This window comes from Palaemon carinicauda, chromosome 22, assembly GCF_036898095.1.
Source record: "Palaemon carinicauda isolate YSFRI2023 chromosome 22, ASM3689809v2, whole genome shotgun sequence".
In the NCBI taxonomy this organism is placed as follows: Eukaryota; Metazoa; Arthropoda; class Malacostraca; order Decapoda; family Palaemonidae; genus Palaemon; species Palaemon carinicauda.
The window spans coordinates 86,997,647-87,015,061 of NC_090746.1; the positions used below are offsets into that span (position 1 = coordinate 86,997,647).

General features: G+C 44.8%; 1 protein-coding gene across 1 annotated transcript in view; it reads right to left on the bottom strand.

The window, feature by feature from the left end:
• Positions 1 to 17,415, bottom strand: part of Dus2 (Dihydrouridine synthase 2) — a 162,205-nt gene that overhangs the window by 106,841 nt on the left and 37,949 nt on the right. The window contains exon 2 of the mRNA XM_068345823.1: positions 9,632 to 9,789. Within this exon, the coding sequence (XP_068201924.1) occupies positions 9,632 to 9,779 (148 nt within the window). The 5' untranslated portion in view covers positions 9,780 to 9,789. The remainder of the gene's footprint in view (positions 1 to 9,631; positions 9,790 to 17,415) is intronic.

A 17,415-nucleotide genomic window follows, 5' to 3' on the forward strand; every position in this document is an offset into this window, starting at 1 on the left:
ATGTAATATCAACTGTATACTGTAGACGGTTTGAATAAGTTAAGAAATGGTATAAACGATACTTTGTTAGTGTATTCGTACACTCTCAAGAGCGGCAGCTAGACGTCAGCTGATCTAATCACAGCCAAAAGTAAAACAAAAAGAAGTCAACAATACTCGATTTTTAAAACACACCCGAAATTTAAAAACAAAAGTACACGCTTTCTTAATGTGCAATTAACTATTTAAAGAGTAGCAATTTTCTAGAATAAAATGATGTTTCCCAAAAAATAGTGGTTTCCTGATGAAATCGGATGCCGTATTTTTAGCAACGATTGAAATGGATGTAAACTCGGCATAATTTTTTCGTTTCGTATTTAATTGACACTAAGAAAACTAATTTTAGTTTCTTCATCTATATGTAAGTATTGTATAACACGAGAGAGAGAGAGAGAGAGAGAGAGAGAGAGAGAGAGAGAGAGAGAGAGAGAGAGAGAGAGAGAGAGAATGAATCAGCTGTTGTAATGGAATGCCGTGTTTTTGTTTCGTGAGAATTTCATCGCCACGACTATAACAACAACATATTCTACTGAACTTTACAGTAATATGATATTTCAATTATAAAATAAATTTTTGAATATACTTACCCGGTGAATATATAATAGCTGCAACTCTGCGGCTCGACAGACAACATACTTAAAAAACTCGCGAGCGATCGCTATGCAGGTTGCGGGTGTGCCCACCAGCGCCAACTGTCGGCCAGATACCACTCTCGGATGTAAACAAAACCTTCAATTCTTCTCGTCCCGCTGCGTCTCTATTGGGGAGGAAGAGAGGGTCATTTAATTTATATATTCACCGGGTAAGTATATTCAAAAATTTATTTTATAATTAAAATATCATTTTTAAATATTAAACTTAGCCGGTGAATATATAATAGCTGATTCACACCCAAGGAGGTGGGTAGAGACCAGAGTTAATATGTTTACAGCGTATAAGCTAAGAGTTTTTTCATTTTGACAGTTATCAATATAACAAAACCAAAATAAATAGGTACCTGGTAAGGAAGTCGACTTAGACGATTACTCTGCCTTTTAAGTCGGTCTTCCTCACGGAGCCCAGCGATCCTCTTAGGATGCTGACAGACTCCCAGGAGCTGAAGTATCAAGGGCTGCAACCCATACAACAGGACCTCATCAAATCCCTAATCTGGGCCTCTCAAGAAATGACTTTGACCACCCGCCAAATCAACCAGGATGCGAAAGGCTTCTTAGCCTTCCGTACAACCCAAAAAACAATATTAAAAACATTTCAAGAGACAGATTAAAAGGATATGGAATTAGGGAAGTGTAGTGGTTGAGCCCTCACCCACTACTGCACTCGCTGCTACGAATGGACCCAGTGTGTAGCAGTCCTCGTAAAGAGTCTGGACATCTTTCAAGTAAAATGACGCGAACACTGACTTGCTTCTCCAAAAGGTCGTGTCCATGATACTTTGCAGAGATCTATTTTGCTTAAAGGCCACGGAAGTTGCTATAGCTCTAATCTCGTGCGTCTTAACCTTAAGCAAAGATCGGTCTTCCTCACTCAAGTGTGAATGAGCTTCTCGTATTAACAATCTGATAAAATATGACAAAGCATTCTTTGACATAGGTAAGGATGGTTTCTTAACCGAACACCATAACGCTTCAGATTTACCTCTTAAAGGCTTAGTATGAGCTAAAAAGAACTTAAGAGCTCTAACGGGGCATAATGCTCTCTCTAACTCGTTGCCCACGATCTTTGATAAGCTAGGAATATCAAAAGATTTAGGCCAAGGACGAGAAGGCAGTTCATTCTTGGCTAGGAAACCAAGTTGAAGAGAACAAGAGGCTTTTTCTGTCGAAAAACCGATGTTCTTGCTGAAGGCATGAAGCTCACTGACTCTTTTAGCTGAGGCCAAGCACACCAGGAAAAGAGTCTTAAGAGTGAGATCCTTCAGGGAGGCTGAATGTAAAGGCTCGAACCTGTCTGACATGAGGAATCTTAGGACCACGTCTAAATTCCATCCAGGTGTAGCCAAACGACGTTCCTTAGAGGTCTCAAAAGACTTAAGGAGATCTTGTAGATCTTTATTGTTGGAAAGATCTAAGCCTCTATGCCGGAAGACCGAAGCCAACATGCTCCTGTAGCCCTTGATCGTGGGAGCTGAAAGGGAGCGAACTCTTCTCAGGTATAAGAGAAAGTCCGCGATTTGGGCTACAGAGGTACTGGACGAGGATACAGATACTGACTTGCACCAGTCTCGGAAGATTTCCCACTTCGATTGGTAAACTCTAATGGTAGAAGCTCTCCTCGCTCTTGCAATCGCACTGGCTGCCTCCTTCGAAAAGCCTCTAGCTCTCGAGAGTCTTTCGATAGTCTGAAGGCAGTCAGACGAAGAGCGTGGAGGCTTTGGTGTACCTTCTTTACGTGTGGCTGACGTAATAGGTCTACTCTTAGAGGAAGACTTCTTGGGAAGTCTACCAGCCATTGAAGTACCTCGGTGAACCATTCTCTCGCGGGCCAAAGGGGAGCAACTAACGTCAACCTTGTCCCTTCGTGAGAGGCGAACTTCTGCAGTACCTTGTTGACAATCTTGAATGGTGGGAATGCGTAAAGGTCTAGGTGAGACCAGTCTAGGAGAAAGGCATCTATATGTATTGCTGCTGGGTCTGGGACTGGAGAGCAATAGATTGGAAGCCTCTTGGTCATCGAGGTTGCAAAGAGATCTATGGTGGGTTGACCCCAAGTCGCCCAAAGTCTCTTGCACACATCCTTGTGGAGGGTCCATTCGGTTGGAATTACTTGACCTTTCCGACTGAGACAATCTGCTAGAACGTTCAAGTCGCCCTGGATGAACCTCGTTACTAGGGAGATGCCTCGATCTCTTGACCAGATGAGCAGGTCCCTTGCGATCTCGTACAGAGTCAGTGAGTGGGTACCTCCCTGTTTGGAAATGTACGCCAAGGCCGTGGTGTTGTCCGAGTTGACCTCCACCACCTTGCCTCGAAGGAGACTCTCGAAGCTTATCAAGGCCAGGTGAACTGCCAAAAGCTCCTTGCTGTTGATATGCATGCTCCTCTGACTCGAGTTCCACAGACCTGAGCATTCCCGACCGTCCAGCGTCGCGCCCCAGCCCAAGTCCGATGCGTCTGAGAAGAGAACGTGGTTGGGTTTCTGAACTGCTAGGGGAAGACCTTCTCGTAGACTGATATTGTCTTTCCACCAAGTCAGACAAGTCTTTATCTTTTAGGAAATCGGGATCGAGACCGCCTCTAGCGTCTTGTCCTTTTTCCAGTGAAAAGCTAGATGGAATTGTAGAGGTCGGAGGTGTAGCCTTCCTAGTGAGACAAATTGCTCCAGGGATGATAGCGTTCCTACCAGACTCATCCAATTCCTGACTGAGCAACGTTCTCTCTTCAACATCTTCTGGATGACGAGCAGGGCTTGATCTATTCTGGGGGCCGACGGAAAAGCCCGAAAAACTGGACTGTGAATCTCCATCCCTAAATACAGAATAGTCTGGGATGGGATCAGCTGGGACTTTTCCAAGTTGACTAGGAGTCCCAATTCCTTGGTCAGATCTAGAGTCCAATTGAGATCCTTCAGACAGCGATGACTGGAAGAGGCTCTGAGAAGCCAGTCGTCCAAATAAAGGGAGGCTCGGATGTCCGATAAATGGAGGAATTTTGCCACATTCCTCATAAGCCTTGTAAATACGAGAGAAGCCGTGCTTAGGCCAAAGCACAGGGCCCGAAACTGGTACACCACATCGTCGAAGACGAATCTCAGAAAAGGTTGGGAATCTGAGTGAATGGGGATGTGGAAGTAAGCGTCCCTTAGGTCGAGAGAGACCATCCAGTCTCCCTTTCTGACCGCTGCTAAGACTGACTTTGTGGTCTCCATGGTGAACTTCGTCTTTGTGACAAAGACATTCAGAGCACTGACGTCTAGCACCGGTCTCCAACCTCCTGTCTTCTTTGGTACTAGGAAGAGACGGTTGTAAAACCCCGGTGATTGAAGGTCCGAGACTTTGACCACCGCTCCCTTCTCCAGTAAAAGAGACACTTCCAGTTTCAGGGCTAGACTCTTTGCTTCCTCTCGGTACCTGGGAGAGAGATCGATGGGGGACGTCGCTAGAGGAGGTCTGCGTACAAAAGGGATTTTGTACCCCTCTCTGAGCAACCTCACAGATTGTTGATCTGCGCCTCTCTTCTCCCAGGCTTGCCAGAAGTTCTTGAGTCTGGCACCTACTGCTGTCTGAAGTTGCGGGTAGTCAGACTCTGCCCCGCGAGGACTTAGATCCTTTCCTCTTTCCTCTCTTCCCTTCGGCACGAGCACCTCCCCTGCTGAGGGCTCTGCCACGAAAGGGCGGAATAAACCTGGACGCTGGAGTGTCTATCCTAGGTCTAGCAGACATGACAGGCAAAGGGGGAACTTTGCGAGCCGAGGACGCAACCAAATCGTGGGTGTCCTTCTGCACTAAAGACAAGGCTATTTCCTTAACTAAGAGTTCAGGAAACAAGAACTTAGACAAAGGCGCAAAGAGTAGCTCAGATCTTTGACAGGGCGTCACTCCTGCTGATAGAAAAGAGCATAGAGACTCTCGTTTCTTTAGGACTCCTGACGTGAATGAGGCGGCAAGCTCGTTGGATCTATCGCGGACGGCCTTGTCCATGCAGGACATGATGAGTAAGGAGACATCCCTATCGGCTGATGAGATTTTCCTACTCAGGGCTCCCAAACACCAGTCTAGGAAGTTAAAAACTTCAAAAGCCCTAAAGATGCCTTTAAGTAGATGGTCCAGGTCTGAGGATGACCAACTAATCTTCGAGCGTCTCATGGCAAGGCGGCGGGGAGAGTCTACAAGACTTGAGAAGTCGCCCTGGGCAGAGGCAGGAACTCCCAAGCCGAGAACTTCTCCCGTGGCATACCAGACGCTCGATCTAGACGAGAGTTTAGATGGGGGGGAAGGCAAAGGCCGTCTTCCCTAAACTCCTTTTGGTTACCAACCAATCGCCTAACAGCCGTAAAGCTCTCTTGGATGAGCGAGAGAGAACGAGTTTTGTAAAGGCTGGAATGGCAGCAGGAACACCTAAAACAAACTCAGACGGCGGCGAACGAGGAGCTACAGAGATAAAGTGTTCAGGGAACAACTCTTTAAAAACAAGCATGACTTTTTTAAAGTCCATAGATGGTGGAACTGCTCTAGGCTCATCTAAATCTGAAGGCTGATCCTCAGGCTGGGGTTCAGCAACGTCCTCATCTGAAAGTTCCTCATCTGATAACTGATGAGAAAACGGCAAAGGTGTAGGCAACGTTTGACTCGCAGCGTCCGGCCGCACTGGTGCATAAGTGACGGAGCAGGACGCAGCGTCCTGAAACTGCTGAACAGTCTGGGAACTGTCAACAACAACAGGTGCGCGAGGACACACAGCGTCCACCCGAGACTGTTTAGACCGTCTGGGTTGTGCAGTCAACACCACACTGGGTTACGGAAGTTGACGCACCGCGTCAAAACAAGTCAACTTTGATGGTTGGTGAACGTCCTGAACGTCACCAGTCGCATCAGTGAGTAGCCTAACGTCAACGTGCGGCTGGAAATCCACACGGGACCGCATCGGGGGAGGTACAACCCCAACTGGTTGACGCGAGAAAGCTACATCAACGTCAACAGGACGCACAACAGAACGCTTGGATGGCTGACGGCCAGGGTCTCCATGAGAAAAACGGCTAGGTTCAATGGAAACCTTCTCTGCGTTGTAGTCTTCCATAAAGGACGCAAGCTTAGACTGCATGTCCTGCAGTATAACCCATTTAGGGTCTACGGAAACGGGTGCGGTAACAGACGGGGTTAGCGACTGAGACGGCACAACTTTGCCTTTCTTAGGCGGCGAGCAGTCATCAGATGACAGCAACGGGTCCGAACTGTCCCAGTGGCTACATTCGGGACGTTGGACTTGTCCTGAAGGGACCGACTTGCGTTTCAAAGGTCTAGAGACCTTGCTCCATGGTCTCTTACGTGAAACGGCTTCGGATGACGAGGTAAAAATGGGCTCTCTCGTCTTATGGTAGGGGCGATCTTGACGAGATACGCCTGATACCAAAGAGGGAACGTCTGTTCGCTGATCAAGGCCTCTCGAACCCATAAGTCGTACGACATTGCTTCTCCCCTGGGCTTGGGAGCTTGCAAGAGGTCCCGGACTAGGTGAACGACAGGCACGAACAGACGAACCCTCGGTCGCAACACTGTTCACAACACTTTGCGTAACACTAAGCACTTTCCCACTTTCCGCCGTGGCACTTTGGCACTTGAGTTCCTTTACGTCAGCCATGAGTTGATTACGGTCACTTGCTAAAGCCTCAACTCTCTCCCCCAAGGCATGAATAGCACGCAACATGTCTTGCATAGACGGCTCCTGAGTGCTAGGAGGGGGGTTAGGAACAACCACTACAGGGGAAGGATTAGGTTCAGGGGCATGTGGAGAGGAAAAATCTACGGACCTAGATGAACTTCTCCTTACCCTATCTCTCTCTAGTCTGCGTGTATATTTATCAAATTCGATCCAATCGAATTCCGAAAGGCCCACGCATTCCTCACACCGATCTCCCAATTGACAGGTTTTACCCCGACAATTGGAACAAACAGTATGAGGGTCGAGAGAAGCCTTTGGAAGACGCCTATTACAGTCCCTAGCATTACAGTTTCGAAACTTAGGAACTTGAGAAGGGTCAGCCATTTTGAATTAGTCAAAGAAAATTCCAAAAACGATCTAAGTCATCAACAAATAATCCGATTCAAAAAAGAGTTCAAGAGTTTACGTTGAAGAAAACACCTGTACAGTGAACCCTCGTTTATCGCGGTAGATAGGTTCCAGTCGCGGCCGCGATAGGTGAAAATCCGCGAAGTAATGACACCATATTTACCTATTTATTCAACATGTATATTCAGACTTTTAAAACCTTCCCTTGTACGTAGTACTGGTAACAAACTACCCTTTAATGTACAGAACACTTAATGCATGTACTACAGTACCCTAAACTAAAACAGGCACAAATATTAAAGGTGATTTTATATCATGCATTTCCTAAACATGCTAAAAAGCACGATAAAAAATGGCAACCAATGTTTTGTTTACATTTATCTCTGATCATAATGTAGAAACAAACTGGAGGTAGAGCTTTGCTTATTACCCAGACATATTTCCCATACTTTTCCCTTAGAACTACATCACATCTTCCTACTTTAGATATATATATATATATATATATATATATATATATATATATATATATATATATATATATATGTGTGTGTGTGTGTGTGTGTGTATATATATATATATATATATATATATATATATATATATATATATATATATATATATATACATATATATATATATATATATATATATATATTTATATGTATACACATATACATACCTACATATATACATAAATACATGCATACATATATATATATATTACTGTATATATATGGGTTATGGAAAAAATCCGCGAAGTGGTGAATCCGCGATGGTCGAACCGCGAAGTAGCGAGGGTTCACTGTACTGCGAAAGCTCAAACCAAATAAAAGTACTTCACCAAATATGATGGGAAAACTCCAGGTTCTACAGCGAGTAAAAGTACGTCTTGTCGTCAACGTCGACAGAGAAGAATTGAAGGTTTTGTTTACATCCGAGAGTGGTATCTGGCCGACAGTTGGTGCTGGTGGGCACACCCGCAACCTGCATAGCGATCGCTCGCGAGTTTTTTAAGCATGTTGTCTGTCGAGCCGCAGAGTTGCAGCTATTATATATTCACCGGCTAAGTTTAATATTTAAAAATACAGACTACTGTAATATGATAAAGTAAAATATTTGTAATAACCTATTTTATATGAGATGGGGCTATTTTTTCTGTTTAAAATTTACATTTACGTACGTAAAACAACTCTCTCTCTCTCTCTCTCTCTATCTCTCTCTCTCTCTCTCTCTCTCTCTCTCTCTCTCTCTCTCTCTCTCTCTCTCTCTCTCTCTCTTTCGTAAATTGTTTTCCTGCTTTGCTACGTATGTATGATTTTATATAGATACGGTAAATAATATTTGTAATAACATATTTTCTAAAAGCTTTTACTGTAATATTATTTATCACTTTCATCATGCGCGTTAAATGCCTTCGTTTGTTTACTGAGCGTACTTTATGACGCCGTCGTTTCAGGCGGCGTCATAAAGAAAAACATTTCATTTGGAAGTCCTAAGAAAAATTAAGTAAAACATTGGTAGGTAACAACAAAATCAACATACTGTACAGTACTGAATAATCAATATAATCGATGCAAAAACTAACCTATACACAGATGTGTAAATGCGTTTGTTTCTTCATTATGATCAGAGATAAACGTAAACAAAACATTGGTTGCCATTTTTTATCGTGCTTTTTGGCGTGTTTAGGAAACGCATGATATAAAATCGCCTTTAATATTTGTGCCTGTTTTAGTTTAGGGTACTGTAGTACATGCATTAAGTGTTCTGTACATTAAAGGGTAGTTTGTTAACAGAACTACGTACAAGGGAAGGTTTTAAAAGTCTGAATATACATGTTAAATAAATAGGTAAATATGGTTTCACTACTTCGCGGATTTTCACCTATCGCGGTCGGGTTTGGAACCTATCTACCGCGATAAACGAGGGTTCACTGTAAATGATAAATCCTCCCCCGAGGGAGGAGGAGGAGCTGTCTCGCTATGGGAAGCAACTCCCTCTCCCGAACCCCGAGGTCGGTCAACAAAAGAACGGCCTAGGCTACCACTCGAAGGTCTCTCGGAAGAGGCCGCTCGAGCGGGAGCTTCGGAGTAGGTTCGGGCTACGGAAGAAGAGTCCTTGGAATTTTCTTTTTTCAAGGAAACCCTTGAAGGAGAAAGATCCCTTTTAGACTTCTTCTTCCGGCGCCGGGAAAACCTCTCCCACTGGGAAGTAGACCACTCCCTACACTCACTGCATACTTTGTCTGTATCACACCGTTGGCCCCTGCAGAACGGACATAAGGTGTGAGGGTCCGTTTCGACCGCCGACATATATGTACCACAAGGGCGGTCAGGTAATCCGGGGCACTTCTGCATAATGGTAGAAGCCAACTTACAAACACACACTGGAAAGGAAAAGCAAAAAATTAAGGCTGTCAATAGCGAGGGTGGGAGCAGACACGTCTGTTCATTACCCGAGCCAAAAGCAAAAGTGAGCTACTCACCGGTGTGTGAGGGGGGGGAGGGTACCCCTCCACTACCCCCTCGCTAACTAGCGAGGGGGTAGTAAACCCTCGTTAAAAATCTAATGGCTCGTCGTTTCAGCTACGCCGAAAGTAATACCCTAATTAAATAGCGTGGTTTGTATTTCGGTTACGGAACAAAGAAAGCTTAGAGGTTCAGAGTTGTGACGCAAGGGTGGAACTAAAAGTGCCCACACTAGTTGTATACCCTGGTCAGTGCTGGAGTCTTGCATGTGGGTACTTAGATTACCCACACAGCATTCTTGCCAAGGAAGAAGTTAACTGGCCATCAAGTGTAGGATTGGCTGTGCTGCATTCAAACATAAACTGTATAATAAAATAGAACACAAAAAACACTTACCATTATCTTTTTTTATGGACCTTAGCATCTTGAAATCTATAGTTTCTTCTGTGTAAACCAAATCTGCTCCATAATCAATTGCCAGAAGCCTAAATGGTAAAGTACACACTCGTACCATTGGGGCCACAATTATTTTACCAGAGTACATCTTACTTTCCCTGTAAAACAAAATCATATGTTAACAAAGAAACACTTGCAATGATTCCTAAAGTAGTTGGTAATTAACATTCGTGAATTTGGTTATTCACAAGAGGCCCAGAAATTTCTATAAATATTTTGTAAATTTGCAGGATTCACATTTACATACAGTAACAGCAAATACAAGGAAGCATTCACAATTATATTAGGGTGAATTTGATTTAATTGCAAGAAATAAAAGCTATATCATTACACAGGGACTTCAAAATTCCATAATATGATATTTTGATTATAAAATAAATTTTTGAATATACTTACCCGGTGAATATATAATAGCTGACGTCTCCGACGGCACGACAGATTCCAAAAACTCGCGAGCGATCGCCATGAAGGTTGCGGGTGTGCCCACCAGCGCCGACTATCGGCCAGATACCGCATATACATGTAAACAGCCTCAGTTCTTCTCATTCCGCTGGGTCTCTATCGGGGAGGAAGGGAGGGCCTATAATTTATATATTCACCGGGTAAGTATATTCAAAAATTTATTTTATAATCAAAATATCATTTTTAAATATTAAACTTAGCCGGTGAATATATAATAGCTGATTCACACCCATGGTGGTGGGTAGAGACCAGTATTAATACAATATAGGTGTATATGCTTAGAGTTTTTGACAGTTATATCATAACAAAACCCAAATAAATATAGGTACCTGGTAAGGAAGCTGACTCTGCCTTGTTAGTCCGCTTTCCTCACGAAGCCCAGCCATCCTCTTAGGATGCTGAAAGACTCCCAGGAGCTGAAGTATCCAGGGCGACAACCCATACAACAGGACCTCATCAAAACCCTTAATCTGGGCGCTCTCAAGAAATGACATTTGACCACCCGCCAAATCAAAAAGGATGCGAAAGGCTTCTTAGCCTTCCGTACAACCCAATTAAAAACATTCAAGAGAAGATTAAAAGGATATTGGAATTAAGGGAATGTAGTGGTAGAACCCTCACCCACTACTGCACTCGCTGCAACGAATGGACCCAGTGTGTAGCAGTCCTCATAAAGAGTCTGGACGTCTTTTAAGTAAAATGAAGCGAACACCGACTTGCTCCTCCAAAAGGTCGCGTCCATAATACTTCGTAGAGATGTTTTGCTTAAAGGCCACGGAAGTTGCTATAGCTCTTACTTCGTGCGTCTTGACCTTAAGCAAGCAACGATCTTTTTCACTCAAATGAGAATGAGCCTCTCGGATTAAAAATCTAATAAAATATGATAAAGCATTTTTAGACATAGGCAATGATGGCTTCTTAACTGAGCACCACAAGGCCTCAGATCCACCTCGTAAGGATTTTGTACGAGCTAAATAAAACTTAAGAGCTCTGACTGGACACAGTGCTTTTTCAAGCTCGTTGCCTACGATCTCTGACAGGCAAGGTATATCAAACGACTTAGGCCAAGGACGAGAAGGCAGTTCATTTTTGGCCAAGAAACCAAGCTGAAGTGAACATGTGGCTTTATCTGTAGAAAAGCCGATGTTCCTACTGAAGGCATGGATCTCACTGACCCTTTTAGCCGAAGCCAAGCACACTAAGAAAAGCGTCTTGAGGGTGAGATCCTTCAGGGAGGCTGAATGTAATGGCTCAACCTGTCGGACATTAGGAACCTTAGGACCACGTCTAAGTTCCATCCAGGAGTTGCCATACGACGCTCCTTAGAGGTCTCGAAGGACTTAAGGAGATCTTGGAGATCTTTATTATTGGACAGATCTAAGCCTCTATGTCTGAACACAGACGCCAACATGCTCCTGTAGCCCTTAATAGTGGGCGCTGAGAGGGAGCGAACATTTCTCAGATGTAGGAGAAAGTCTGCAATTTGGGCTACAGAGGTACTGGAAGAGGAAATGGATGATGACTTGCACCAGTCTCTAAAGACTTCCCACTTCGACTGGCAGACCTTGATGGTAGATGCTCTCCTAGCTCTCGCAATCGCTCTGGCTGCCTCCTTCGAAAATCCTCGAGCTCTTGAGAGTCTTTCGATAGTCTGAAGGCAGTCAGACGAAGCGCGGGGAGGCTTTGATGAAGACTCCTTACGTGGGGCTGCCGTAAGAGATCCATCCTTAAAGGTAGACTCCTTGGAACGTCTACCAGCCATTGAAGTACCTCTGTGAACCACTCTCTCGCGGGCCAGAGTGGAGCAACCAATGTCAACCTGGACCCTTCGTGAGAGGTGAACTTCTGCAGCACCTTGTCTAGGATCTTGAAAGGTGGAAAGGCATAAACGTCCAGGTGAGACCAGTCCAGCAGGAAAGCGTCTATGTGGGCTGCCTCTGGATCTGGAACTGGAAAGCAGTAAGTCGAGAGCCTCTTTGTCAGAGAGAGTCGCAAAAAGATCTATGGTGGGTTGACCCCATGTCATCCATAGCTTCTCGCACACAGTCTTATGCAACGTCCACTCCATGGAGATGACTTGTCCTCTTCTGCTGAGACCGTCCGCCAAGACATTCATTTTCCTTGCACAAATCTCGCCAAAGGAGAGATGTTACATGCCTTAAATGGAGTTCCTTCTGATCCGTGGATCAAAGACCCGAGCCTTCCAGACTGTCCAGTGGAGCTCCCTAACCCAAATCCGATGCATCTGAAAACAACACATGGTTTGGGTTCTTGATCGCAAGAGAAAGACCTTCTCGAAGTCTGATGTTGCTGTCCCACCAAGTCAGACATGTCTAGACTGAGTTGGAGATTGGGAAAGAGATACTCACTAAGCCCTTCTCCTTGTTCCAATGGTTTAGGTGAAATTGGAAAGGGCATAGGTTGAGTCTCCCCAGAGAGATAAACTACTCCAGCGATGAAAGAGTTCCCACGAGGCTAGTTCAAATTCTTACAGAGCAACTGTTTTTCTCTTGCAAGTGAAGAACTTTTAACAGAGCTTGTTCCATTCTTGCGGGAGACGAAAAGGCCCGAAAAATCAGACACTGTATCTCCATTCCCAAATAAAGAATAGTCTGGGATGGGGTACTGTAAGTTACGACTTCTCTACGTTCACTATGAGACCTAGCTCCTTGGTTAGGTCTAATGTCCATTAGAGGCTCTCCAGACAGCGATATAATGACGACGCCCTGATTAGCCAGTCGTCAAAATAAAGGGAGGCTCTGAATCCTCAAAAAATGTAGAAAGCTTGCTACATTTTGCAAGGGCCTTGTAAAAACAAGAGGAGCAGGAATGAGGTCGGAGTACAGTGCTTGACATTGGTACATTACTTTCCCGTCCACATACCTCAGATGTAGTTGAAAGTTTGGATGAATCGGGATGTGGAAGTATGCATCCTGAAGGTCGAGAGAGACCATCCAGTCGCCTTCCCTTAATGCTGCCAAGACAGATTTGGTAGTCTTCATCGTGAAGTTTGTCTTGACAATGAACACATTGAGCGCACTTACATCTTAAGTACTCCTGCAGTGAACGTGGCTGCCAGATCATTGGAGCCATCCCTGATAGCCTTGTTCCTGCAGAGAACGTGTCTGTCAGATCATTGGAGCCATCCCTGATAGCCTTGTTCATGCATGACATAATTGTACAGCAAAACTTCAAACGCTCGAAAAACTCCTAACAGGAGATGGTCTAGCTCTGAAGCCGACCATAAAATCTTGGAGCGTCTCATGGCCAGGCGACGGGGAGAGTCTATGAGGCTTGAGAAGTCTCCCTGGGCAGAGGCAGGAACTCCCAAGCCGAGAACTTCTCCCGTGTCATACCAGACGCTCGCTCTATAAGCCAGTTTAAAAGGAGGGAAAGCAAAGGCTGTCTCCCCCAAACTCCTCCTGGTGATCAACCAGTCGCCTAGCAAACGTAAAGCTCTCTTAGAAGAGCGAGAGAGCACTAGCTTAGAAAACAACAGCTTCGAAGTAGCTAGGCCTAGTGTAAACTCTGACGAAGGCGAACGAGGAGCAGCAGTTACAAAATGGTCCGGACAAAGATCCTTAAAAATCAGCATGATTTTTTTTAAAGTCCATAGAGGGCTGAGCCGCTTTAGGCTCCTCTCCGTCTGACAAAGTCCCCAAAGGAATATCAGTAGGAGGGGGATCAGCAACTTCCTCATCTGAAGGAACCTCGTCCGACAATTGCCGAGTCTCATGAAAAGGAGAGACCTGCCGCGGTGGCAATGCTTGACAAGCAAAGTCCACACGCAAAGGAGCAGCAGTAGCAGTCAAGGAAGCGACGTCATGTCGCTGCTGAAAGGACTGACCAGCAACAACAACAGGAGTTGATGGACGCTCGACGTCAAGTCGAGACTGCCTTGACTGCCTAGACTGAGCAGTCAAAACAACCCTTGACTGCGGTGCTTGACGCTCAACGTCAAAACAAGGCAACTGAGCTGGTTGGCGAACGTCCTGAACGTCAACACGAGACTGCGGCAGCGGCTGAACGTCAACACGAGGCTGCGGCAGCGGCTGAAAGTCAACACGGGACTGCAGCGAGTGAGGATCCAAGTCACGTGACTGACGTGACAAACTACCGACATCACGTTTCATAACGTCAAAAGGACGAGTAAATGCTCGTTTGGGCGGCTGACGGCCAGAGTCTCGTTTAGCGTAACGGCGACTCGAAAGCGAAGGTTCATCGTGAACCTGCTCAACGTCATACTTCACCATAAGGGAAGCAAGCTTAGTCTGCATGTCCTGCAGGACAACCCATTTAGGATCAACGGGAGTCGGAACGGGCCGAGACGACGGTAACGTCTGTGTTGGCAAAACATTGCCTTTACCGCGACCCTCGGACCCCGTGTTACGCTTGCGTTTAATAGGCGAACCGTCTTACGACGACTGCAAAGGGTCAGAGCTGTCCCCATGGCTACAGCCAGGACGCTGGACCTGTCCTGAAGGGACTGACTTCCGCTTTAAGGGTCTAGAAACTTTGCTCCAAGGTTTCTTTTGCGAGAAGCCTTCGGATGACGAGGAGAAAACAGCCTCGCTCGTCTTATGGTAGGGGCGATCTTGACGAGACACGCCCGATACCACAGAGGGAACGTCTGTTCGTTGGTTAAAGCCTCTCGTCCCCTTAAGTCCTACGACATTACTTCTCCCTGGTGCAGGGGAGCCTGAAAGAGGTCTCGGACTAGGTGAACGACAAGCACGAACAGACGAACCCTCGGTCGCAACACTAAAAACACTTTGCGCACTTATCACTTTATCACTACGATTTTCTGTTTTTTTAACTTACTTCACTGATATCGTATTTTTCAATAATTTCACATTAGGCATGAATAAAACTGATTTCTACCTGAAGCACGCAATTCTCCCTTACATCAAAAGGTTATAATTGCGAAATGAGTCGTATAATGTAAGCACATTAGTACATGCAAAAATCAGTAAACATACATATCGAATAAAACGGAAATATATAAAGTTAAAAAGGATCAGTGACTGGGGAGGAGACTAAACACTAGTTCATTAAAGACTACGTTTTCAATCTCTCACCGTACAGTGCCTTGGGACGAGAATAAATACTAAAAATGTTTTATCCTTTCTCCCCGTACAGAGACTTGGGACGAGAGTAAAAAACTGAATCGAGAACAACGTAGAGCAAATGATTTAAACTTAACGAAAATAAAAGTTGAATGGGCTCAACATTGTTTAACTTCGGTTTCCAAGTTAGGACCGCCTACATCTCGGACTAGGGGAGGAATAGGTAAAGGCCGCATATAAACAAAACATAAAATTTATCTTGATGTTTAGTATAAATGGAAAGCTAATCGAAGAGGCCTAATAAAGGCGGGTGAGATATAAACGGATTTTGAGCGAAGCGAAAAATCTATTTTTGGGTAAGATGGCCATGTCGTCCTGATGGAAGTTCCTTAAAGGCAGCTTCCTAGGGTATATTACAACTACGGCGATATTCCCAGAGAATTTACCTTAAGGTACCCAGAATTCTAACTCCTGGAGCGAGTATCCCTAAAAAAGACCTTAGGGATATCGTAAATATCAGTGGACGTATTCTTGACACGCCTCATAGCAATCTATACCCCGAATAGAGTTAACACTTCGTAGGGGTCAAATGGCAAGAAAACGAAAACGATAAGAAAGGGGGGAGCCGTTCGTAAGGCATCTCTCCTCCCCGTTTCGTAAGCGTGCCCTGCGCCGCTCGCGGCGCCATCTGTATTCCTTGTAGCGATACACGAGGTGCTACAGATACTGTATGTAGGGAGGGGTCCTACAACCCTTTTCTCTTTTTTTTTTTTTTTTTTTTGAAAAGGGACAGGGCGGGTCCATCAGGACGACATGGCCATCTTACCCAAAAATAGATTTTTCGCTTCGCTCAAAATCCGTTTTTTGGGCTCAAGCCATGTCGTCCTGATGGAAGTATACCAGAGCATTACTGTATCTGTGGATTCTCAATACGTGCCGTACTCCTCAGGAATGTTTCTTAGTCAACTCGACTGAAAGACCTAAGATGTTACCGTTATACATCTTTTCACTAATCATAAGCCATGAAAGCGCTTCCTGCCCCCTACAGGGAGGAGTCCTACTAGACTCTAGAAACGAACGAAGAGTACATATACCTATGTATGAATCACTCGCCAGCCAGTACAATATAGTGGTCTCACTCTATATGAAGTAAAGCATAGTCCTTACGGAACTACAGCATCCAAGGGAAAAATCCCGACCAGCACCCTGGTCGAAGTAGAAATAGACAAAAAGGTTATATCTGCGTAGGATTAAACTTGCTGCCGCCACCGTCCTCAGAGAGGGGTGGAGCCCTTTATGCTAAGGAAAGTATAAACCAGTGCAACAAGGCTTGCATTAAGGAATAGGCTATTATAGATATCCCCGATTAATATACATAGGCTAAATGCTCAATAATTAACATGAAATCAATATAGGTGAAGGAGACGCAAGGTTCCCGAGAACAATTTTATTGAGTAACAATAAATAGACATGGTTACCACAAATATATACATATGATAGGTGGATGACCAACAATTTACACAAGTACCGTAGTGCATGGATGTATGGTTATCTGAAAGAAAACAATCAGGTCACTTGTCGCATACCAAGGTATCAAAGTTAACGTCCATGTTACTATCCACTGACATTAGCGTCAGCAACGCTCGGCACACCTGTCTGTACTTGTGCTACCATCACCATAACGCTGGAACAGTCACTGTGGGCTCCCAGAGCCTTCACTACTAGTTATACCAACGCATATAACTATACACTCACCCAAGAATCAAAGTCCCAAATAATTCCACTGTTCCTCGCAGAGTTAAACAGCAGGGTTAACGACGCAACCAACTGCTACCACAGACCTCTTTAGCTGCTCCACTTGCTTAGCATAGTGGCAAAAGAATACCCTGGAAGACTTCCAGCCAGTGTATGAACGAAGGTGTTCAAAATCCATAAAGTTAAAGAAGTTTAAGGATGAAGCAACTTTCCTCGGATCATGACCTGCGGGTGAACTGTCAGGATCCGCTCTGCGAATAAAATATGTAATTTTCGCCCTAAGCTGATTTAAAGATAAATTCGAGCCCGATGTTTCTCCTCTGAATAGTTGGCCCCCATGGAAGTCTGAAGTTCTACGAAGATAGACCTTTAGGCATTCTACGGGACATAGAGATGCATCTTCTTTCAGAGGGCAGATTCTCCAGGGACCCCACCTGTTGG